Source organism: Oreochromis aureus, linkage group 14 (genome assembly GCF_013358895.1).
Source record: "Oreochromis aureus strain Israel breed Guangdong linkage group 14, ZZ_aureus, whole genome shotgun sequence".
Taxonomy (NCBI): domain Eukaryota; kingdom Metazoa; phylum Chordata; class Actinopteri; order Cichliformes; family Cichlidae; genus Oreochromis; species Oreochromis aureus.
Window position 1 is genome coordinate 6043657 of NC_052955.1, and position 26078 is coordinate 6069734.

General features: G+C 40.3%; 1 protein-coding gene across 2 annotated transcripts in view; it reads right to left on the reverse strand.

The window, feature by feature from the left end:
- nova2 (NOVA alternative splicing regulator 2) overlaps window positions 1-6120 on the reverse strand; it is an 85499-nt gene extending 79379 nt beyond the window's left edge. The window contains exons 1-2 of one of the 2 annotated variants that reach the window (XM_031739974.2): window positions 5237-6120; window positions 2499-2567 (exon numbers count right to left, since the gene is read on the reverse strand). In XM_031739974.2, coding sequence (XP_031595834.1) covers window positions 2499-2567; window positions 5237-5393 — 226 coding nt within the window. In that variant the 5' untranslated portion in view covers window positions 5394-6120. The remainder of the gene's footprint in view (window positions 1-2498; window positions 2568-5236) is intronic. The other variant, XM_031739976.2, reaches the window with a different exon arrangement.
- Window positions 6121-26078: the final 19958 nt, after the last annotated feature.

A 26078-nucleotide genomic window follows, 5' to 3' on the forward strand; every position in this document is an offset into this window, starting at 1 on the left:
CAAGGCTCGAGTCACAGCCTGACTCTAGGTCTGCTACTGTAACTGTGCAGCGCAACATATCATTTACACACCACCTCATCTTTTTCGTTAAACTTCATCTTTGCTTTTTGTACCTGAAGTCAAATGTAACACACACACACACACACACACACACACACACACACACACACACACACACACACACACACACACACACACACACACACAGACACACAGAAAGCTTTGAGTGTACTGCTAGTCTAGTCCCCTAATGTCACTTGGCAAGGGCATTTCAAGCCCCTCCTTCTTCTTCCCAGCACTGGCTTGCCAGTCCATCCATTTACTAAATGAATGTATTATATCTTAAAGGCAGCAGAGAAGACAAGGAGGAAAAAAAGAGGAGAAAGAAGAAAAAAAACACTAAAGGCTTATAATTAAAGGCCTGAGAATCTCTGTGCACCAAGGTCAGCAAACTTATCCAAGCTGATAAACCTGCACAGCTCCCACACAGTCACATGTTGGTTTCCTGATCACCTACATGAAAATCAAAAAAACAAAACAAAAAAACCCACTCCAGTTTATTTGGTTTGTGCTTACGTAAGGCTTCTTAATGGCTTATACAAGCAGGTTTTTTCCCCTGAAAGCTGCATTTGTTTTCAGTGGACTGAATCAGAGTAATTTCTTTTAGACTGAAAGGCTGTTCCTGGGTATTTGTATGCACTGGTTCTTTGCATTAGCCCAAACAAATCAATCCGGTGCTTTAACCTATGGTGCTGGATTCTACATCTTACTTGGATTAAAATGAATGAAAAACATGCAACTTCCAGGACGCTTCGATAAAATATTATAATGCAAAGAACATTCTCTACATATAGCACTGGAAAATATTTCATCTTCTAAAAAGCTTTTTAGTGACTTATGGATCTATTTTCAAGTGGCTACAGTTCATTGCACATAACACAAATAGTTCAAATTAATAAAAGTATATTTCTTTTAAAGCTAAGCTGAAAAAATTAAATGTAAGCCGTACATCACACATAGCTGATGTAAACAATATCAGTGAATAACAAATGCTGAGAATTACAATGATTTAGTAAGATGTTTAGCATGATTTAATAATTCTGGCTGCTTTATAGGCGTTTGGCTCCAGACCTATTTTGTTGGTTTTAGGATTATTCATTCAAATTATATATATACAATTAAATGATAAGAAAAGACCAAAACACATGAACACATTGAAGTAGTGAACCCTGAGTGGCACCAAATGTATAAATTATGAAATTACTGGAAGATATTTATCCTTTGAATTCATCATGATCAAGCCCGTCTTTGTAAATAATCTATTTAAACATAGGAAACTGGATTAAGCATGAATGAGCTCATTAAACGTCTCTGATCATATATGTACACGATAAAAGGGAACTCTGAGTTTCTTTAATATCCCGAAGAACCCTGCTGGACGCGGTGAGGGGAGCGGGAGGCGCAGAGATAAGAATGGGCTCGGGCTGGTGGATTAAAGCCGTGGTGGGGGTGGGAGCTTGTGAACAGCAGCGACTGCAGCTCCTCATTGATCTTTCCGTCTTTAAGACCCTCAGCTTTTTTATAAGGCGTAGCTGTGATTTATGACCCGCAGGGCTATAGCTGTCCCATGTTTTCCTATCTACAGTCTGACAGCAGACCAGCTCCTTCTTTCTGTCGCTTGCCTTTTTCTTCACTCCCTCTCACACACAAACACACACACAGATATTTGGATAAACCCTGGACACTGGAAAAATCCAGGTCCATCTTTTCTCATCATTTTTGACCCAAACGCATACTCTCGCTTCTAATGAACGCAGCAGATCTGATTGATATGAATGGAAATGCCCTGGCATTAAAACCTACATCTGGACATATTTATAAGCTGCAGCTGTTGGAGGAAAAAAAAAGACTTAAAAATATTTTAAAACTTTGATAAAGATAAATTTCTTTGATTTAAAAGTTTTCTTCCTTCTTTTTTAGGTCTACTCAATAAAGCTTCAGTCTTCCTGTTGTGCGTCTCTTACCCAGCAGCAGCTGCACGGTGCACGCTGCAGCCATCATTTGGCACATTTTAACCACAGTGAACAGTGAATGAACATTTCAACAATACATCAGCGGTCGTAAACCCAAATGCTTTGATGGCATGGCTAGCATGAGGTCAAAGGTCATCATCTGAGCAGCAATGTTGAGTATCATGACAAAAGAAACACTGGATTTGTATAAAAAGCATGACAATGAATGTTATGGAACTGGTAACATACAATATAAAAAACATCAGCATGCATTATCCTGAATCATGAGCAGGATATGAGGGTGTTAAATGTTGCTTTAAATCCTATTTAAATATCAGGCCCTGCAGCAGTCAGACCACCTTGTTAAAAGCCCTATATCTTTTATTTTTACTCCAGGATTTTGCACATTAAGTCTGTGTTGTGAATCAGAATTTCACAGTAAAGATTATAAAACAGGTAGAAGATCAAAATCAAAGTCTCTCTTACCATGAGTCTCAGTTTCTTGGTGAGGGAATACAATGCCTTCAGTTTCAAATAGGGGCTGCAGGAAGGCCACTACAGAGAGAGGAAGCACAGGGGTGGGGAGTGTGTGGTGTAAACTAATCATACATAAAAACAACCATTATTATGATCTCTTAGCACCACTTTGATTTCTAAATTTACAACTGCAGCGTGGGTGCAGCTTAAAAATATCAAATACAAAAGCATGTTCTCTGTGAAAAAATACAGCTTCTGCTTGGCTAAAATCAGCCATTACATGGTGAATGTTTTCTCTCCATCAAGAGTCAGGCATACAAACACTTTGCGTATCTTGATCCAAGTAAAAATCTAGGTTAGGCTCAACGCTGTTATCCAGATAATTCTAGCTTTAAATCAACAAGACCAAATTCTCAGATTAAAATTCAAACAAAAATGCATTTTCAGAACAGAGTAGAGTTTACTGTCAGTGCAGAATTTGTCACAACAGACCCACAACCAAGCTCTGATTCCTCTTTGTTGCTGTAGTTTTGCATGTGTGTGTGTGTGTGTGTGTGTGTGTGTGTGTGTGTGTGTAGGAGCTACTTGTTCATTTTCAACCAAATGCTATCGGATCATCGGCCTGATGTTGCTGGCTGAGCTGGCAGCACTGCAGCCGTCCTCTCTGCCTGAGTCTGTTTAGCTGTCTCATCATCATCATCATCATCATCATCATCATCACTGTTCCAACCTTTTCATTTGTCTAAATGGACAAGCGGCCTGAGCGTTACGCAGGCAGGAAGAAAGTCCCCAGAGGGGCCGCCTGGGCTTTTTACGTACAGTGAGGAGGAGCCTTTAGTGCTCTGAGTGCTGCATCGATCTGGAGTTAAACACTGCTGGCGAACCTGCAGCTCACACCTCCTCAGTCGGACTCTCCTCGCTCGCTGTCTAATTATTACTCCTGAGGATGGCTGTCATGTTTCCTGGCGGGACCTGAAGAATCTGTTATAAATGGCCGTCCTGATGTTTTTTTCCACTGGGGCCAGTTCATGCAAAGATCTACCAAAAGATGAATTTCAGTAATCCAGAGGAGTCTGTCGCTTAGCTCGCACTAAACACAAGTTTGTTTTCAAATTTCACATTATGCCACCTGTCATTGTCATCCAAAAGGAACAGGGCACTTAAGCCCTATGGATCTGCGAGAGTTTATGTTTAGATCGTGTTACAGCAGCCATAACAGTTGCACTAACTGAGCAAAGCCAAATCTTCTGACCATTTCAAATCAAGACTGAGAAATTAGGCCAACAATCACAGCTCAGCCATGCTTACCCTCTCTAATACGATGGAGGTTCCTCTTTAATATACCGGCAGAATTACCTGCAATGAAAATTACATTCCCTGGGGGGGTTTTGTTTTGTTTGTTCAGGGAATTCAGTTTAACACTGAAGACATTTCAGAGTTTAAAACTAAAATTTTAAATGCTGTTTTCAATCTTTAAGGCCCTGGTGAGAATTACGGTTGGGACTAAACTCTAACAAACTCCACATTAGAGAACACGTTAGGTATCTTAACCTTAAGCATATAACTAGTCCTCAAATCAGTCTAACTGGCATTACAAATATTCAGTCTTCACAATCATAGTCAGACTGAACTCTCTGCACTAAAAGATCAGGTCCCATTAAAACCTATAGAATCTAATTATTTAAGCATTTTAAAGGGTGTGTTGGATCTACTCCCAGAATCTCCAGCAGCATTTTAAAAAGTCTCCTAAACCTTTATCATCTTTTTGCTGAGTATAAATAGCACATTTAAAGGTGTATTGTATGTCCAAATGTCCATGATAGGGTGCATGGCCAGGATAGGCTACTGATGGTTGTAATGATGGGAATGCTTGGCGCATGACAGCATGTAAACAAAAACCAAATATGGTGATTACCATGGTGACATATCCATATTTCATCAAACCAGAGAATAATGAAGAAATCATTCATCGAAGAAATTAGTGGGAAAAAAATCAGCTTTCCCTTCCAGCCGCAGAATATTAAAATCAGGACAACAATGAATGATAAAAATATCCTCTCCCTGACACACTGCATTAACACAGACTGTCGCATTCTAAACTGCTCTGGATTCCCCCTGTTTTCCCTAGCTCGCCACAGGCCTGCTGTTAATATGAGTCCGCTTGTTTATCCGCTTGTGTAATTGTACACAAAGCGGCGATGGTGGCTGATGTGTGAGATTATCACAAGGTCATCCGTCGACGGGATGAGACCCTGCGATCACGTACTAGCCTGATCTGGCTTTCACTTGTTTACATCCTCATTTTGGCTCCAGCATGGCCGCTGTGGCTGCGCGTAAATCTTAAGACGCAATAAAAACACCCAATTCGGCTGATGTAAAGAGGCTAAATCATCCAGGATGTGCAAGAGGGGAAGCGACGGCTTCCCTCCAAATAACACCCCCCACCCCCAAGTCCCTCTCATTGTTTCCTTTCCATCAAATGCGGCGACCCGTGATTATTTTAATACTGATGGAAAATGACTGTCGCTTATGACGAAGCGAATAATAAAAAAAAAGACGGTCTCCCTAAAATTTAGCCTGTATCATTTTATTTTTAATCCCTAAATGTGTGAATTTGCCCTTCCACCACGCCATGGTGCACATCAAGAATCAGATCAACCTGCTCTGCTTTCTCTCTGCCTGCCTCAAGACGAAGCAACATTCACCGAAACCCGAACAGCTCCCGCATCCCCCAGCGCCGCTCTTACCTCCCGTGTTTGTGCGTTTGGTGCTGCTGGCCTCCGTTGGGGTCTCCAGGGGTCTTTTACGTGAGTCCGGGGGATCGGACTCCATGTGTGGTTGTTGATTGTGATGGTGAGGATTTGAGAAAATGCCGTTTTGTTGTACTGCTCCGCCGGCCATCATTTTCGAGCTTGCTCTTGGATGCTTAGGCTGCGTTTGCGTTTAAATCCCCCCTTTCCGTTTTTTTTACGCAGCGTAGCCGTGCAGATGAGTCCTTGGAGAGGGTAAAAGCGATTTAGGAATTGCAAAATACGCCTGTTTCTTACGAACGGGGTAGGTTAGCTGCGCGTTTCTCCGTGGTGCGCCGTGCGTACAGAGAGATGCTGCGCAGGGGCAGAAAGAAAGAAACGCTGGAGCGGCTCAGAGAGGGAGAAAACAGGAGACCTCTGCAGATGGAGCGACTTCTAGGCTACTAAAAACGTGCCAGTGGAGCGTCACAGTTCCATCAACCTTCAGATAAGCGGGCTAGGATATGTGTATCATTCCGCTGCAACCAGTACTCATGTCAGGCGGTACAGGATGGTGGCGCTCCTCTGCAATAACCAGCGAAACGGAACAGTAACCAAAACAAAACAAAAACACAACGCAAAGCGCAAAGAGGCGAAGTCAGCCGAGGAGAGAAGAAATGAAAGGGTGATCGGTGAAGCAATAATAACAATAATAGAAAAAAAATCCGATTCTTAGGCTATCAGAATTTCGTTCTTCTTATCCTTTCCTGGCTCCAGTCGCGAAGACACCCAGGGGTGACGGGTGGGTGAGAAGGGTCCGGAGACTCGGAGCTGGAGGAAGACAGAGAAAGAGACGTTTTGTCCTGCTCGTTCTCTCGGTGAAGATGCTGCAGTCTTGCGTTCAGAGCATCCCTTCGCTGACTGGCTGCTGGAGGAAGCGCAGGGGAGCGGCTGACGTCACAGGGCCTCGTGATACCTTTCTCGTTTTCTGCACACTCGGATTTCCGACGTTTTGCCAAAAATAAGTGTTGCTTTTTTACGTTGTTCAGTTCCCCGTTTCACGGGACAAATGTCCCACTTTGCAAAATGTGCACGTTATTTAAAAAAAATCTTTTTTATTAATTATGAACAATCAGCCGCGCTGTGTTACAACACTCTTCACCATCTCGTGATCCGAGACTCAAATTTAGTTGCAACGTATGAGGTCAAATTAAATACAGTAAGCAAAAGCTTTAGCCGAAGCTAAACAAGCCAAAGAGAAACGATGCGTAATGCGCTCAAGCAAACAGACAAAATCGAGTGCGCGCGAAGCTCAGAATCGCTGATTTTCGACAGAAAGTGAAAGCATCACGAGAGAAAGCGAAAAACTGAGAGAGGGAGAGAGAGAGGGAGAGAGAGACGCCTCCGCCGAGACGCGATTGGCCGAAGGTGGAGGCTGAGTTAGTCCAGAAAAACGGAAAGGACTCGGATATGCTCTGCCGGCGGAGTCACGTGGCGGAGAGCGAAGGATGCGGCGGCGGCGGCGGGTTTTTACTCCGTTACAGCGGCAAATGCAATTATGGCTGAACAGGAGCTTGAAGGTCCCGCTGCGGCTGTTTGAAGGTCTGTAAAGGCCGAGGGAGGCAGCCTCGGACACACGTGGAAACCTGCAGCTGATTTCTGCCTTAAATTTCAATCAGCGAGTGGAATTCAACTGGCAAGAGCCTGAAGGGTGTTTTTTTTCTACTTAAGAAGGAATGACATGAATAAGAAGGGTTTTTATAAAATCTGTTTTGTTCATATTTGTTATTGTTTGCCAGATTTTTGTGTCCAGAGAGCTTGGACCAATCCAGATGACCCTGGCCAGACTGTAGGCCTGTTCAGCCTACTTGTACTAAAAAAAAGAAGAAGTCTCCTCCCCCTTATTTTCAAATTTTTGTCAGTTTTGCATCAATATTATTGAATAATAATTATTAAAAACGGCTGACAGCATAGGAATTACATAACCTGAGCTAGGCCCACCTGTCCCCTCAGCTCCTCTTTATGACCCACCTGTGTGTGCTGCGCCTGACATCTCTGCGTCGCTGTGCCTGGGTCTGAAGAGGGATCCTCCAGCACTGTGAGCTGTGAGAGAGAGCTATACCCGCCTCACTGTTTCTCCCTCTCTCACGCACACACACACTCACACGTTTGGCAAATTCTCACACACACTCAGAGAGACACGTAAATATCTTCAACCCCCGCTCTCCTTCTCCGTCCAGAGCTCTACAGATGCCGATCGTCCTCGGTGCCTCCTGTAGATTGTAGTCAAGGTGACATTGTCCTGCTTGATCACACGCACGAGCACACGTGCACAGAGCAGCCACTCACACTATTTCACATCACCGTGAGAAGCACACCGGTGAGCCAGACTCCTGCTCTGGAAATACGTGGCAAATCCAAGGCAGATGGATCCCAAGCTGCAGTCTGAAACAGATTCCGCACCACAAATAGCAGGAACTGCTCAGAGGTACAAAAGGCCTGGATGCTGCAGGCACCTAACTGTATGAGCTGCAGCGAGCATCTGAACTGTATCACAGTTTCAGCTCCACACGGACATTTATATATTTGGAGCAGAGGCAACATTCGCTGGAAGCAGAATTTTGAGGGTCCTGCACAGCCAGATCGCCCATGCTGCTGCTGCTGCATATGGAAAAAGTGAAGTAACCCCATAAGCAGTAAAGCACACAGACTAACGGCATTCTTGAGTTTTTATTAGGTTAGGTCTATGAGCAGATGTTAGGGAAACGGTTTTCAGAGACTTGGTTTTGCAAACTCCTCTTCAGCTTTGGGTACTGACCAAACACTTCAAGCAGTTGCCACAAACTTTCCCGAGCAACACATGCAATGTGGAAGGACAAGGTTACTGTAATTTCCCAGTTTTCCCTCTGCGTCCTAATCTAAATGCAAAAGCTTCATTTTAGCCAACAGCAAATCTTATTTGGACTCCCACATGCAGTTTTCTTATGGAAAAAGTTACCACTAAGATTATTTTCTTCATTTTGGAACCTAAGACTGGAATTCCCTGTTGTCCAAAATGTTATGTAGTCACTTAAGGACAAGAGACAAGAACAGCTGAGACACAAGTCAGCTGAATACTCCACTGAGAATGTGTAAAAGGTCTTAAATTTGATATAAATATTTAATCCTGTAATGCCATAATCAGGCTCCTAATTAAAAAAGCCTGTTTTCCCTCTGTCACTTGAAATAGACACAGTTTTTTTTTTTTTTTAAAAGAGTAAATCATTCAAAGCAGGTGTAGCTGGCGCACACCTGCTTTCCCTGCAGGGTCTGGTAGTGTACATACAGTAGGCTGTTCTGGCTTTTACTCTAACACTGGTTAAAAGGTTGACTGCAGCTAAATGGATCATCAGGGTGTAAAAGCGGCTCTGGTGCCTCAAGTGGCGGAACATTGGTGCCACCTTGTGGTAGCATGACGAAGAGCAGAAGTGTTGCTGCTCCTCAGTAAACATGTTCTGGTGGATTTCATGGATTCCACAGTCTATTTCTTTGGTTTTTGGCCCTGTTAGTCATACATGGGTTGATAAAACGCGGAGTGACAAAGTGTCCTAACTAGTGGTTTATTATAGCATGTACATAATGATAATAATCATAATATAACGTGTTTGCTATGGCTCATAAATACAGTAAATTGTGTATTTGTACAATGGATTTTTGCACTTTTTTGAAAGTTTAAAATATAATGTACTTTTCAAAATTCATAATAATGAATCTTAAAGAGCATAGTTCATTTAATGTTGATAGTTTTTTTCTTTCTTTCTTTCTGCGATTAAGCAAAGATAAGTTTAACATCACTTGGGATGAAAGGGCCTGTATGAAGAGGAAAGCCAGCCGATTAACTCTTGACAACACTATGTATATATGTCATTTTATATTTAGTTTTCTGGTGAACTAAAAGTATAACGTGAATCATAACTGTTAAGAACAAACCTAATATTTATTTATCTTAAATCTCATTTTTAGGCTTCAGCTTCAAAAATAAAAGCAGGAATTTAACCATCACCATCCGATTGAAGTGTTAACTTCTAAAATCTTTTAAAAGATCTCCTAGAAGAAATCGTCCTATGCAGAGTTCTGCAAACCGAGTAGCACTAAGAGTGTATGTGAAAGACTTCTCCCGAAAGCTCAGTCAGTCTCCTCCCACTCCCACTTATGTATAATTGTCCTCCCACCCGGTATTCATTCAATTTCATCGCAAAAATCAATAGGACAGTCGATGCAGAGCAGGAGGCTCAACCACTCTGTGAGATTGAAAGGAGACAGATGTGATGTGTTCCTCTTTATTTTTCTAGTGGCTGCCCTGACTCATGCCATCATACTGAAGATTTATGAGTGAAACTAACACGACCTGAGTGCATCAGAGGAAAGTGAATTGTAGTGATATGTTTAAAGACTTAATTACTGTTTCAAATCAGTGCCTGTTTATTTTTAGAAACTGCAGCATGGAAGCACAGTGCCAGCTGCCTTTAGAAGACAGCATTACTCGTTGTTTTACTCAAGATATTTTCAAATGAGGGTGGAAACTCGTGATTGTTCATGATTCAACTTCTCAATAGGAGAAATGGCTCATTTTATAATGGCCAGTTTATCTAAAATATAATGCAATAAAAATGAGTAAAGTGGTTAATAAAAAAATTTTTTTTTTCTGATCCCTGGACTGAACTGCACACACACAAAAAAGAAATAAAGAGAAAAACATCCAAACAGGGAGCCTGGAAGGAGAGATTGCAGTTTAAATCTGAAGCTGCGTGCTTTTTGGTAATTTCTGACAGATGGTGGGGGGTCGGCTGGGTGAACACCCATCATTTCACCACGTCTGGAGGAGGTTTATGAGCTTCCACATAAATCTACATTATTCTCTGCACGCTGTGCTTAAACTGCTGCTGTGTGTGTGTGTGGCTGCACATATTTGAGAGGGGCGTTCTCCACTTTGTGTTTTTCTGCCATGATCATTCTTGAGATTCCAGATTTATACATTATCCTCTGACCTTCAAACTGCTAATGTGTTCATAATCACTCATCTGATGCTCACTGCTGCTGTTTTTTTGCACTTGCATTGCACTTCCACGTGCTGCCACTTTGGATAATTTTCTGCTAGAAACAATGTTGCACTGCTTAAGTTTGTGCTAGAAAATGAGAGAGAGCAAAGCGAGTGAAAGAGGGAGAACAAGAATAAATCGTTGCCGCCTTCTTTGAGATTTGAACCTCCAAAAATGAATTACCTTCTCATTGTGTCCAGTTATTACAAATGAAAATATAGAGAGCAGTGAACTGTGACAACCAAGTATTTGGGCTGTTTCACATGATTAATTATTATAGGAAGTCAAGAGGCAAGCAAAACAGCCATTATTTCACAATGAGACTGGAAAAATAGAACACATTTCCATATTGAAAAAATATGTCTTTTCAGTCAGTTCCCTCCTCGCTGATGGAAAAGGGAGAATTCAACGGCAAGCTGCCATTACGGTTATTGTTCTGCTGCAGACTGATGAGCGCGCACACATCTGGTCAACTGGGAATTTTTTTCCCCCTCTTTCTAATATTATTTTCCTTTGTGTGGTGAAACTAACATCAGGTCTGCTCCATTAGATATCAATATCAGGGCTGATTTCAGCAATTTTGATAGAAGCCTTTTTATCGTTACATCACAAATCTATCAGATCATACAGCTGTCTATTATCTAGGAAAATCCATTTGGGGATTGGCTATGGACAATACAGAGTCAATCCCATATATATGTGGCTGAAATGGCAAAAAGATTTTTGATTGAGATTGAAAATGACAGATTTAGATCATGGAGCTTTTTTTTTTTTTTTTCTCGCATTAGCAGCAGTAAGTACTGCCAAGAATATACAGCACGTCCTGCATGTGCTTCATACTGATGATGGCTGTGAAAGTACTATAATACAAAAACTGTAATCTTTCATTGTTATTAGCTAATCCCATCTATACTGTACTGTGTTATAAAATGTTTCTAATTAAGATTTAAATAGAAACCTTTAATGGGGTTTAAAGAGGCAACACTTTAAGTCAGTACAGATGCATACAGATATACAGTGTATAGTAATATCTGTAGATTTGTATGTTATTATTATTATTATTTAAATTTAGCTGGTCAGCATCGCGGGGAACTGCAGCATTTTGAAGCAGCATACCCTTTAAAAACTAAACTGCACATGATTACAGAATTTTAATTATTGCTACATAAACCATTACTATTGTCACTACTGCCACTGTGGTACCATCGCAGAACAACTGCTGATACTTCTGCCACAACCACAGTCTCAAATACATCAACGTCCTGGAGTGACTGTTCTGTGGACGTTTGACCTTTTAAATAAATTTAAATTCATGCTGAGAAAAATTAACACAAAGTTTTAATCAAAGTCAAGTGGTCATTTTGCTTTGCACACACTAGATGGCGTATTTGTATTTGTCCAAACTCCTAAACAGAACCACTGAGTTCAGCATCCATGAGTTAAAATGTTGTTTGTTTGTTTGGGGTTTATTTTTATTTTTCAGGGGAGGAGTGATTATTGATTTAGCAGACAATCCAACAAATTTAAACAAACTTAAATTTTAAATTTAACAAATTTAAAAGCATTATTATTATTATTATTATTATTATTATTATTATTATTATTATTATTATTATTATTACTATTGAATAGAAAATCTTCCTTCTGCCAGATCCACTGTATTACAAGCATATTTTCCATATTCTCTGTAAATAGAGTTTATATTTCATTCCGACAGTGTTATATTTGTAGATACTTTGATGGGGATACTACTACGTTAAGCAGTATAGAACAATATAGGACAAAATATAAAATATAGGACAATTTGTTGGTATTTAAAATAATTCACACACTTGTTTATTTGTATTTGGAATTTTGGGGTTCATTTTTAAACAGTTTAACATTAAATAAATATAATCATATTAACCCTGCAGGCCTTGAATACAGTCTTGCTAACTGTCAAGTGACTCGTCTCACGTCTGAGGATAAAGGGTACAACTTGCCCATTGCTCGGGCTGAGATCCCTGAGGTAGTTTAACAAGTCCTTGGTGGCAGGAGCACTGGGGTGGAGGACTTTCCCTGGAGCTCCTAAAGGCTGTGAATGCCTCTGGGGCTGTTTTGGTTGACACACGCCTGAAACATTGCTTGGATGCCTGTGAATTGGCAGATTAGGGTGATGGGGACAGGAGGGGTGTGTTTCAGGTTGAGAGGAGGGTCCATCTGCTGGTCAAACCTCAGATTCAGGAGGAACTAAGAGGGTGCGGGAGTCTCCCCGACAGGTCAATATGTGTTTTGTGGACTTGAAGAAGGTATGCTTTAAGCTGTCCTGTTGGTAACGGGTATCTGGCCCATTGTTACGAGCTATTTGGTTTGCACATAAATTAATAACAATGATGATTAATTTCAATCTTAACTTAAAGGCCACAAAACAGTCAGGAATGCACTGATCTGAGGATTTCTTAGACATCTTGCATGTTCATATCCTTACATTGTAAACAACAAAAAGAATTATAGCCTCTAAATTTGCATCAACTTAAAAAAAAAACTACCGCAATGCCATTTTCATCTTATAAATAACAGTAAATAATTTTAGAAAGGGAAAAAGGCTGAATCACTGATGCCCATTCTCACTTAGGCTAACAGGAAGTATGGGACTGAGCTTCTCAGAATAAGAGAACGAGGAAGACAAATGTACTCTTCTAAATATCCCGTTGCCAGAAACAGCCTTCCCGTTCAGAAACATCAGACTTTAAAGCATCAGAAGCCAAATAAATATAATTATCTCACTTGCTGAAAAAACGGCTGGTTATTGATTTAGTGATTAGATCATTCTGCACTGAAAACAAACCAAAGCTAAGTCAACGGTCTGCAAATAGCTGGAGCCAGGCTGAACAGAAATAGGAGGAGAAAAGGGAAATTTTGTTTGTAAATAGTGAACTGGAGAAGCTTTCTGCCCAGCTCACTTACAGATGATATAAGCTGTTTGTTTTCTCAAGCTGAGGCTGTTTACTTTGGACGTTCTCCTCTGTGCCTACTGCTTTACATTGTTTCAGTCTGAGGATATCCCTGATGAACCCTGTGCTCCTAGGCAAAGATTAGAGTTCTGCAGAGGTAATAAAATTAAGACTCTTGCCCTGAAAATAGAAAGTGCTGCACAAATCCAGGTATAATTCTCCAAAGATTTGCGTTTATCGCCCCACACTCGCTCTTTAAGCTTATCACTTTAAATGCCCATCGTCTCCTGATTGGCTGGCTCTAGCCTTGTTTGAGAACCAGGGGCACATTCAATCACAGAACAGCATGCATTGTTTTTTTGTATTGAACAGCATGTTTCCTGGTTGCTCTGCAGGGCTCTGCAGCACCTCTCATTTGCTGGGTGTGTCAGAAGTGTTACCCATTCAACAGCAACAAGTATATAAACATCAGTGCATTAAAAAAGTAGAGCACACAATGAGAGAGTGACCTTAGGGGCAATACTTAACATACCAGGGAGTTCAATGCACCACCGGTTCAATTTACAGAAAAAAGGTTTTTAACCCTTGTATGGTGTTCATATTTTTGTTACTCAGCCAGTGTTCATGGGTCTGGTGGACCCGCTAGAGTTTTGGCTTTCCAATTAACACTATCAAACAATTTTATGTTAAATTACTCAACAGATGTTTACTTTATCCCAATTACGAGCCATGTGAACAGCAAACATGGTTAATTTTTTCCTTTTACCTTTGTTCGATCACATTTATGAATTAATGTGGTTCTCGTTTTTTGTCAATAAAATGTTATAAAAAAATAAAATCAGTTCTAATCAAGTGTACATATCCTTATACCATATTTTGCAGGTTTTGATGGTATATACTGCCTAAAGGGGCAACGGCCTCTAAATGGCATGGGTCTCACAGACCCGAACACCATACAAGGGTTAAAAAAGGGAGAATTTTAAAGAGCAGCTTAGCTAATTATCCCCACAGAGTCACAGAATTTATCAATACAAGGAACATTTCAGTGATTTAACATTACTTACAGCTTTGATTTTCAATTCTTAAACACTGTCATCTTGTAGTACAGGCATAGCTGGAAACCTAGCATCAGCTGCATTCTGTTAACAGTTCCTCTGGAATGAACCAATACTTGGCTTTAAAGTCCGTTGTTTCAAAAGAATAAAAAGCATCTAATGCTGTCTTGTGTTGCCTTTTCTGGAAAATCTAAACAAATATAACCCTTGCTCCATTTGTATAGACACAATTTTATGATTAATCTCTGAAAATTTCTAGAGAACTGCTAAGTACAGGTTGCAAACCCTTTCTGAGAGGGTTGGGGAGGGTGGGATGGTGTGCTGTGTGCCCATGTAAGGCCATGTAAGAAATCGCTGCACAGTGATTTTAACCAGGCCAAAAGTACAAAAAGTTTTTTGAAATTGAGAGATATTCAGAGTTGTTTGAAGCTTAAGCCTGTATTTCATGTATGTTGCTTCAATAAACACTAGCTGTATAGCTGTGACAGATTTTATATGACAACATAAAATATGAAAACACATTATATTGTAACTTTATATGAATAAATAATCATCTTTTAGAAAAATACCAAAAACAGTCTGAGTGGTCGGATACTCTGGCAAGGTAACTGCATTTAACCCCACTGATTTAAATCTTCTGTTCTGAGTGAATCACATCCAGAATCCAGCTCCACAATTAATGCAAAGAAGTGATTTACAGGAGAAGTTTGTTTTTCCAACTCTGACACAGAACAGTGCACAAGTTGGCTGTCCCGTTTGAGTGGTGCTAGCCAAATAAGGCAGAACCACTTGGTGCTAGTGGACAGTATATTTTTGGTTTTAACATAAAGCTCAGTCTTGCAGACAGGAACAGCACAAACATGATCCTCTTAAACCTATTTTTAGTTTTAGTGCCATTATGTTCTATGTCACGAGTTAGCTAACCAACTAATGTAAGTATTTGATGTAAGTCTTTAAGTCATTAGCCGTTTCTGGGTCCAAACACGCCTTCTGGTCCCAAAGTCAAACGAACACTGCGGCATCACTGAGAGTCACAAACTGTCTAAATTCTTTAATGTTTAATAAAATAATCGGTGTGGCTGCTCTGGTGTAACAATTAAGTTTAACATCCAGGTATCCAACAAAACAGTAGAAGTAGAAGTTTATCGGAGTTCAAAGTTAGCAGGGAGTTAGCTCGCTAGTTTCCATCTAAAGATGACATACGATGTTCTGACTGAGGGATTCCTGAAATATTAAAACGTACAGCTCTGCTATCACTTCCGACACAAATGAAGACAGAAAACTAAACAGTAGTGACGTTTGTAGGGTTACTGAAGTTAGCATGTATATAATGATGTGCTATGTGGTGGCTAGCTACACAGCTATGGTTAGCATGATATAAACACATTAGCACAGTGAAGTTAAATTTGGAGGATGAATCTGCTTGAATAAATGCTTTGAAAACTGAAAGTCTAATTTGAAATTTTATTCCACTGAAATTGAAAAGTTATCCTTTTAAAATTCAGCTCGAATAATTTCAGCTCAGGGTTCCCGACAAATGCAATCGCATGGCAGGATGCTGTAAATGGACCAAACTTCAGTCAGGAGAACAACTGAGATAATTCATCCACGATATGAGGTTAGTCATTAATATACAGCTGCATGGGCTGGGCTGTAGTTACACCTTAAGGTTTTAAAAACTGAGCTTTGAAACGTGCTGCTGATGAATACTGGTAATAAAAGCTCAGAGAGGCCAACAGTGATCACTAGCTTTTCTGGATTAAATAGAACAAGATACAAAACATTAAACATGTTAAAAACACAACAGCCTTAATACACACAAAGTAGTTTGGACCCGGAAGCAGGTTTCATACATCATCACTTAACAATAGGATTAGCTGCCGCAACCAACCAACCAACCACAAGACGCCACGTTCCGTACTGACAGAAGACGGCGCTAAACGTTTTTCCGTGTCTGACAGAAGACGGCGCTAAACATGTTTGTAGTGTTTCATGTTTAAGCTGATCCATACATTTAAAAAGCCAGGATTTTAAAATTGTGTCTGAGGGAATTCCAACAAAAAATCAGGATTTTAAAATTGTGTCTTAAAAAAATCAGGAAAGCTTTCATAAACAGCTGCCAGAATTGTAAAAGCCATCAGTCACTTTTTATATGTCGTTGAGTCTCTGCTGTAGCTGCTGCACCAACAGCCATGGCCTCTCATCCAAGAATGAACTCTAAGCTCGCAGAGTAGGAAGTAATACCTGATATTGATGTTAGAAATCAGATGTGTTGAAACAATGATGAGAGTCTAATGTTATCACTGGCAAAGTGTACCTTCAAATAGTGACACATTCATTTATTGTTCATGTTTATTGATCTCACACTAAATTTCTATTCCCTCTTTGCTCGTTTCTGAGCCTGTGCTGAAATCTCTAGTCCCAAATCTAGGTCCAATCTCAGTTCAATTGCCTCAGAGCGGGTCCCCAGTGTATAGTCCTTCATGTCCCAGTCTTTAATCTTATCCTTGCTTTCCCAAAATTCACAGACCCTACGGTAACACAGCTGGACTGAAACTCTGTCATCACCTTGGGGACTCTCTGTCAACAGGAAGTACAGAGACTTTATGCTTCAGGTCTCATTTTCGTATTTCCTCCTCGACCCAGCCAATCAGAGCAGGATTCACATGCAGAAGCAGACTGCCAGCTCATCAGACCTTCAGGAAACATCTGCAAGGGTTAGCAAGGATGTGGGACACATTTTAAGACCCAGATAAGTGAAGCTACTGGGTCAACACCATGACCACACCCAGTGATACCAGCGATACTTTAAAAATTGCCCACTACACTGAACTGTATAAAATAATTAAAGCTTTTGATAAAATTTCAATATCACTCAAAAAGAAATATATTACTGCTTTATATAACATAGGGCACTGACAATAATTTGTTGTAATTGTGGCAGATCACACAGTGTATAAAAAATGGATGTGGATTTTGGTAGGTGTGGGAAACAAACGTGGCTTAATATTAAAATACGTCAAAGCATAATCGCGGTCATCAAAAGAAAAGCTTTATTGTACATTAATCAACTAAGTACAAAAGTACAGAAGCTTTGGCAGAATGCATCCTTGCAATTTCAAACAAAAGGATATAGATGGACAGCCCAAGTTTTATTTGCTAATCCACCCCTCCACAAAGTTCAGCCTGGTAATGTGAGAGGCAAGGTACACCCTCAGCAGGTCAGGGCTAGCACAGCCGTAAAACCAAACACCTACAGCCAGTTTAGAGACATCAAGTAACCTAACAAGCACATCTTTGGACTGTGGGAAGAAACCGGATTACCCAGAGGAAATTCACAGGCACAGAGGGAACATGCAACATCCACACAGAAAGACACACCCAGTCAATCAATGAGTCACTGTCCCTTCATCCTACACTAAGAGGAGTTGGTGAAGTGAAGTAAGAATAAAAACACGCTGCTTAAAGTTCTCTGTCTTTGCTCTGTTGTTTCTTTTAATTAAGACTGATCCATTGCAGCACAATAAGCTCTCGTGTTAAACTAACATCGACTAAGTCAGTTATCCTCCTTCTCATATGAAACAAAGAGAAGGTGGTGTCTAAAATCATGTGATGTTAAAATATGCAGTGTAGGTCACAAGATAATTACATAAAAATCTCACAAGAAAATGAGTCATAGATATTAAGAGACAATGAATGAATTGTTAATTATATGAAAACTGGTTTGATTTCCATGAGAATGAAAATAAATAACCTTGTGAAGACCTTTAATAAAGTGCTTCTATGCACCTTTTTATTTGCATGCAATTAGTAGATATTGGATTTAAAACATGATTTAAATAGTTTTAGGTAAAAAATATGTATACTTGGATATATACTGTATACCTAAATATGTATATGTATGTGTATAAAGTATATACAGCCACCATTGAAGAGGTTACACTGTAGTTTCAACCCCCTTGTCTGAGGTTTGAGTAATCATCTGTCAGCTCGCCTCCAATACTTTTCTGTCTAGATTTGAAAAACTCTTTAAAATTGGTCAGTAGTATTAATTTAAAATACTACTGTAAAAAGAAAAGAGAACAATCATGTAAAAAAAACAACAAAGTAGAATATATATATATGTATTTTTTTAGTGCTGTTAGCGTTACTGTATTTTCTGTCAACGCGGAGTTTTGCCGCGTGAGATTAATGCTGACAGCACTAAATTTTTTGTTATATAGTAAAATAAATCATGCCTAGGGATGGGTACCGGTATCTGGTGCCATTATGGCACCCGTTCTGACATAAACGGTAGTAACCAGACCGAAAAGCAGCGCACATTTCGGTGCTTTATTTCGGTGCTTTTTTTTTCGTGAGATGTCATACACTTTGGATTCTAGCCAATCATTTTACCTTTGCAAGCGTAGTAGGCGGGCCCAGGTACGTACGTTCTTTTAGAGCAGAGCTACAGATTAAAAATGCCCAAGGCCAAGTGGTCAAAGTCTGGCTGTACTTCACAGCAAAAGATGCAAACTCAGCTGCCTGCAACAAGTGCTTTAAGCTGATACTGTGCAAAGGAGGTAACTCCTCGAATGTGATGAAACACCTGGTGACGCATAGCGTTTTTTTAAAAGCCGAGAAATGCACCATATTTGATAGCTTGCTGCGAGCCCTCACACCGTGCACATCTACTGCGGGTGTGGTGCCTGTTATCGGACCCGGAGTTAGCGACATCCCCCAAGAACCCGAAGAGTAGAGTCCTGGCCCCTAGCCCTGCCAGTGTAGCAGAAATGATGATGGCAGCAGCAGCTGTTCTTCTCTGCGTGAGTAGCTTCATGTTGTTCGTGTGTAATTTACGTTGAGTAGGCTAACCACGTTATTAATGTAAGGTGAACTAGCAAACACCGTCGTAGTTACATGCGGCTGTCTTCTTGTTTGACGGCAGATACTCCTTCACCCTGGCCAAAAAGGCTAAAATGACCAAAGAAAAAGTGGGAAACAGCTGAACATGAGAGGTTTTTGGACAAAGTTTGTGTTTTTTCCATTGTTTAAGCACTGCTTCCAGCCAAGAGTGATACCATATATGTCCTATAGCTGCAGAAAAGGCTAACATTGTTATCTTTTTACAAAAAAACAGCTGAACATGAGAGGTTTTTGGACAAAGTTTGTGTTCTTCATTCTTTAAGCACCGGTTCGAGCACCGTTTAAGCACCGGCACCGTTTCAAAAGTACCGGTTTAGTACTGGTATCGGATAAAACCTAAACGATACCCATCCCTAATCATGCCTGTACCAGGTGTACCAGTATAAAGTACAGCTTTGCATTATTAAACAGAGCGATTGCTGTCTTGTCTGTCACACCCTCCTCAACTTTTTTGTGACAGTTTCAAATCTAGTTTCCACTTTTAGAATTAAATGAGAAATACGTAAAAAACTTTCCATCTTATGATTCAAACACAGTTCAGTGTATGTGCTGTGCATCATGTTTCTGGCCCAGATTGTGTAACTGTGCACTGAAGTTGGGGTGAGGCGGTGGACTAGATGATGATTGAGCTTCAATGCCCGATGTGAGTCAGACTTATGAGCATTATGACTCCATGAAGCTGAAGCACAAACAGCCATTGTTTCATTTCCCATTCCCTCTTTTCTTATCAAATGACACATCGCACACAATAAACTGCCCAGACACGTAAGCATGCACAAGGGTGTATGGAATCTGTGTAGTGGCGGGATCTCAAACAGACACAGATGTGGGTTCTCAGTCCAGTCAGAAAATGGTATTTTCAAAACCTAACCTTAACTTTGCAATTACAATATGCCATCGGCGTAACTTTGTGCTGAACATTGCGGGGGTCAAGATCTCTGTCTAAATAAATAAATCTGGGTAAATTCCCAGATGATTAAACATGCAACTATTTTGGTGGTAATACCTGAAACGAAGAAGAAAATCAACAGGCTATTTATGCAAGATAATTCATAATTTTATTGGGGGGGTTATATTGGTTGGGTCTGATTATTTTGGAAATTACGCCCCTGCAATTTGACATTTGGCTTTTACTTCAACCACAACGTATACCTGACCTCATGGTACGGCGCTGGCCACATAAATGTCTGACTTGGGTCATTTTCAGTCCTTGTAAAAACAATAGTACACAGAGGACTGATGCCACTGCGTATGATTCTTTAGAATTGGGACTCAGTACTCAGAGGGCAAACTATAAATCACTGAAGCAATTTCACCTTTATGTGGACATGGGTCTGTGCATAGCTGCGATCAGCAGGAATCTATCAAGGCTTTAGACTTTTTGGCTGCTACAGTGTCCCTTTAAATATAGCGCTGCCTTTTCTGCAGATACAGGACTGTTCTGACGCTTCCATTGTCTGATGCTGCAGATATTTGCTCTTTGGTCCTTGCTTGTTTGTGATGTTGCTCTAATGGACTGCATTAAATGCAAAACTAATGCATCCTAAAAATAACAGCTGTTGTTAACACACGAATACTGGCTTAATAAATTATTTTGTCCCAACTTATGGATACAATCTGGCAGTCTGCAGCCAGACAATTGTGTTTGTTTTTCTAACTCGAATCTAAAATCTTGCCCACATTGATTAAAAAGGCAGCCAGTAGCTAATCTACATCTACTGAGGGGTCTTGCTTTTTTTGGTACGTGGTCAGTGAACCGTGGCGGGCGCCAGCTGTTTCCTGGGTTTTGTTTTGGTTCATTTGCTTTAGTCTTTCCTTAAAAACAACTGTGTTTTACAGCTGAGACTTAAGAAATCATTGAAATACAGTAAAACAGGCTGAGTGAGGAAAAGTCTGTAACTGTAGGGTAACTGTAATAGGGTGGAGAATCTAACAGCTATAAGCTGCTAAATTTAACTTTAACCAAGAGGGGGCAGGATTTTAGCTGAAAGTTGTAGTTGTAGCTTGTGATCCCTGTGGTATGAAAAAGCAACTAACATGTTGTGACTTCAACATCACACTCAGCATCATCACTCATTTTTAGAGACCAGTTTTTAGTGTATTCCCCAACCGATTGTGAGCGGTAACTGGAGGTTGCTGATGGTCACTGTGAAACCATTTGCTAAAGCCCCGGTCACGCAGATCTATAGTTTTGCACGTGAAGTCATGTGCACATTTCTTAAGACCATATTGGACGTAGCGATCACGTCCAATCACTCATACATGCTTTACATAGAAATTCACTCGCTGGGCCCAAGTCCTCATTTGAGGTTTGACAGCATTTTAGTAGATAAAGATGAATGGCTCGGACATGAATTGAGCTGTGGTTTGGGGAAGGCCTCGAAGGGGACTGTCAGATCCCCATGTACTAAATATTATTTAAGAAGTTAAAGAATTGAAAAGGGGAGGAAGGGTGGGGCATGTAAATGAGAACGAACAGCTTGTAGAACTGGGGGAACATATATAGATGAGAACCGGAAAGAGCGTGTTTGGAGGCGCGGTCCCGCTCCTGAAATTCAGATACTTTATCTTCAGTTATCATTACTGTTTTGCCCTCACAATGACAATATTCATCATCAAGGACAGATAGAGAATTTTTTTGATCACTTTTCTGTTGTTTCAGATAGAAGAGTACAAAACAAACAAACAAAAACAATTAGTGATACAGGCATCAGGTAAATAGTATATCAGTATAACAATTATAAGTTACTTGACTTTTTAAAATCATCAGTATCTGTTTCAAACAATTTAACATTTTTGCATTTATATTTTCATCTTTATCTGTATTTCTCATCTCCTTCATCTGTCTCCTGCAGCACTCCTCTTGCCTTCTCATCTCCATCTCATCCTCTTCCTCCGTAATTAGTTATTGTTAGCAGATCAGACATGCGACCCTCCCGTCTCTGGACATCTGAAAACAGATGGCTAAGCAACAACATAACATTCAACAACAACAACCCCAATCAGACCAGGAGTGACATGTTTAGCCGCATGTTCTCCTTAAATTGCTGGCTGTCTGAGTGGTGTCCCAGAAACGATGTGGGCTTCATAGATAATTGGCAAACCTTCTGGAGGAAACCTGGTCTTGTTAGGAGAGACGGCATCCATCCCACTTTGGATGGAGCAGCTCTCATTTCTAGAAATATGGACCAATTTATTAAACCCCCAAAATATGACTATCCAGAGTTGGGACCAGGAAGCAGAGTTGCAGTCTTACACGCCTCTCTGCAGCTTCTCTCCTCCTGCTACCCCCAAAACCCATCTCCATTGAGACTGTGTCAGCTCCCAAACAGACAAAAACAAACTAAAAACCAGCAATAAACAACTTAAACATAAAAATCACAAAGAAAGAACAATACAGTATCCACATCTGAACCAAAGAGTAAAACAGTGAAATGTGGATTATTAAATATTAGGTCTCTCTCCTCCAAGTCTCTGTTAGTACATGACTTAATAATTGATCAACAAATCGATTTACTCTGCCTTACAGAAACCTGGTTGCAGCAGGATGAGTATGTTAGTTTAAATGAATCAACACCCTGAGTCATTCTAACTACCAGAAATCCCAAGCACAGGCCGAGGGGCGGTGTGGCAGCAATTTTTCACACCAGTCTATTAATTAACGAAAGACCAAGACAGACTTTTAATTCATTTGAAAGCCTGATGCTTAGCCTCGTCCACCCCAGCTGTAAAACTCAGAAACCAGTCTTACTTGTTATCATCTATCGTCCACCTGGGCCTTACACAGAGTTTCTCTCTGATTTCTCAGACTTTTATCTGATTTAGTGCTCAGCTCAGATAAAATAATTATTGTGGGTGATTTTAACATCCATGTAGATGCTAAAATGACAGCCTCAACATCGCATTTAATCTGTTATTAGACTCAATTGGCTTCTCTCAAAATGTAAAAGAACCCACCCACCACTTTAATCACACTCTAGATCTTGTTTTAACATATGGCATAGAAACTGGACATTTAACAGTGTTTCCTGAAAACCCTCTGCTGTCTGATCATTTCCTGATAACATTTACATTTACAATAATTGATTACACAGCAGTGGAGAGTAGACTTTATCAAAGTAGATGTCTTTCTGAAAGTGCTGTAACTAAGTTTAAGAATATAATCCACCCACTGTTATCATCTTCAATGCCCTGTACCAACATAGAGCAGAGCAGCTATCTGAACGCTTACTCCAACAGAGGTCGATTATCTTGTTAATAATTTTACCTCCTCTCACGCACGACTCTGGATACTGTAGCTCCTGTGAAAACTAAAGCCTCAAATCCAAGTACCTGACTCGTGGTATAATTCTCAAACACGAGCCTAAAGCAGATAACTCGTAAGCTGGAGAGGAAATGGCGTGTCACAAATTTAGAGGATCATCATTTAGCCTGGAGAAATAGTTTGCTGCTTTATAAGAAAGCCCTCCGCAAAGCCAGAACATCTTACTATTCGTCACTGATTGAAGAAAATAAGAACAACCCCAGGTTTCTCTTCAGCACTGTAGCCAGGCTGACAAAAAGTCAGAGCTCTACTGAGCCAACCATCCCTTTAACGTTAACTAGTAATGACTTCATGAACTTCTTCACAAATAAAATTTTTATCATTAGAGAAAAAATTACCAATAATCATCTGACAGATGTTATATTATCTACAGCTACTCTTAGTACCATTGATGTTAAGACTCAATAACTTCAATAATTACTTCCTCCAAACCATCAACGTGTCTTTTAGACCCCATTCCTACAAAACTGCTCAAAGAAGTCCTGCCATTAATTAATGCTTCAATCTTAAATATGATCAACCTATCTCTAATAATCGGCTATGTACCACAGGCCTTCAAGGTGGCTGTAGTTAAACCTTTACTTAAAAAGCCATCTCTAGACCCAGCTGTCTTAGCTAATTATAGGCCAATCTCCAACCTTCCTTTCATATCAAAAATCCTTGAAAGAGTAGTTGTCAAACAGCTAACAGATCATCTGCAGAGGAATGGCTTATTTGAAGAGTTTCAGTCAGGTTTCAGAGCTCATCACAGCACAGAAACAGCTTTAGTGAAGGTTACAAATGATCTTCTTATGGCCTCTGACAGTGGACTCATCTCTGTGCTTGTCCTGCTAGACCTCAGTGCTGCGTTCGATACTGTTGACCATAATATCCTATTAGAGCGATTAGAACATGCTGTAGGTATTACAGGTACTGCGCTGCAGTGGTTTGTATCATATCTATCTAATAGACTCCAATTTGTTCAAGTAAATGGAGAGTCCTCTTCACACACTAAGGTTAAATATGGTGTTCCACAGGGTTCAGTGCTAGGACCAATTCTATTTACATTATACATGCTTCCTTAGGCAGCATCATTAGAAGACATAGCATAAATTTTCACTGCTATGCAGATGACACGCAGCTCTATCTATCCATGAAGCCAGGTAACACACACCAATTAGTGAAACTGCAGGAATGTCTTAAAGACATAAAGACCTGGATGGCGCTTAACTTTCTGCTTCTTAATTCAGATAAAACTGAGGTTATTGTACTCGGCCCTGAAAATCTTAGAACTATGGTATCTAAGCAGATTCTTACTCTGGATGGCATTACCTCGGCCTCCAGTAACACTGTGAGGAACCTTGAGTCATTTTGACCAGGACATGTCCTTCAATGCACATATTAAACAAATATGTAAGACTGCTTTCTTCCATTTGCGCAACATCTCTAAAATTAGAAATATCCTGTCTCAGAGTGATGCTGAAAAACTAGTTCATGCATTTATTATTATTATTATTATTATTATTATTATTACTTCCAGGCTGGACTACTGTAATTCTTTATTATCAGGATGTCCTAAAACTCACTGAAAAGCCTTCAGCTGATCCAAAATGCTGCAGCAAGGGTACTGACAGGGACTAGAAAGAGAGAGCATATTTCTCCTGTTTTGGCTTCCCTTCATTGGCTTCCTGTTAAATCCAGAATTGAATTCAAAATCCTGCTCCTCACATACAAAGTCTTAAATAATCAGGCCCCATCTTATCTTAATGACCTTGTAGTACCATATCACCCCATTAGAGCACCCTGCTCTCGCTCTGCAGGCTTACTTGTTGTTCCTAGAGTATTTAAAAGTAGAATGGGAGGCAGAGCCTTCAGTTTTCAGGCCCCTCTTCTGTGGAACCAGCTTCCAGTTTGGATTCGGGAGACAGACACTATCTCTACTTTCAAGATTAGGCTTAAAACTTTCCTTTTTGCTAAAGCATATAGTTAGGGCTGGACCAGGTGACCCTGAATCCTCCCTTAGTTATGCTGCAATAGACGAGGCTGCCGGGGATTCCCATGATGCATTGAGTTTTTCCTTCCACTCACCTTTCTCACTCACTATGTGTTAATAGACCTCTCTGCATCGAATCATATCTGTTATTAATCTCTGTCTCTCTTCCACAGCATGTCTTTATCCTGTTTTCCTTCTTCACCCCAACCGGTCGCAGCAGATGGCCGCCTCCCTGAGCCTGGTTCTGCCGGAGGTTTCTTCCTGTTAAAGGGAGTTTTCCTTCCCACTGTCGCCAAAGTGCTTGCTCATAGGGGGTCATATGATTGTTGGGCTTTTCTCTGTATTTATTATTGTGCTATCTACTGTACAATATAAAGCGCCTTGAGGCGACTTTTGTTGTGATTTGGCGCTATATAAATAAAATTGAATTGAATTGAACATTACAAGCTAACTGTTTTGATGCATGCTCAATCATCCGGGTAAGGAATTTCCAAAAAGCTGATTCTGTTCATCCTGACGTAACGTTTCGTCACTCATCCAAGTGACTTCTTCAGTCTCAGCTGACTGCAGGTTTCCCCAACCTTATAAACAGA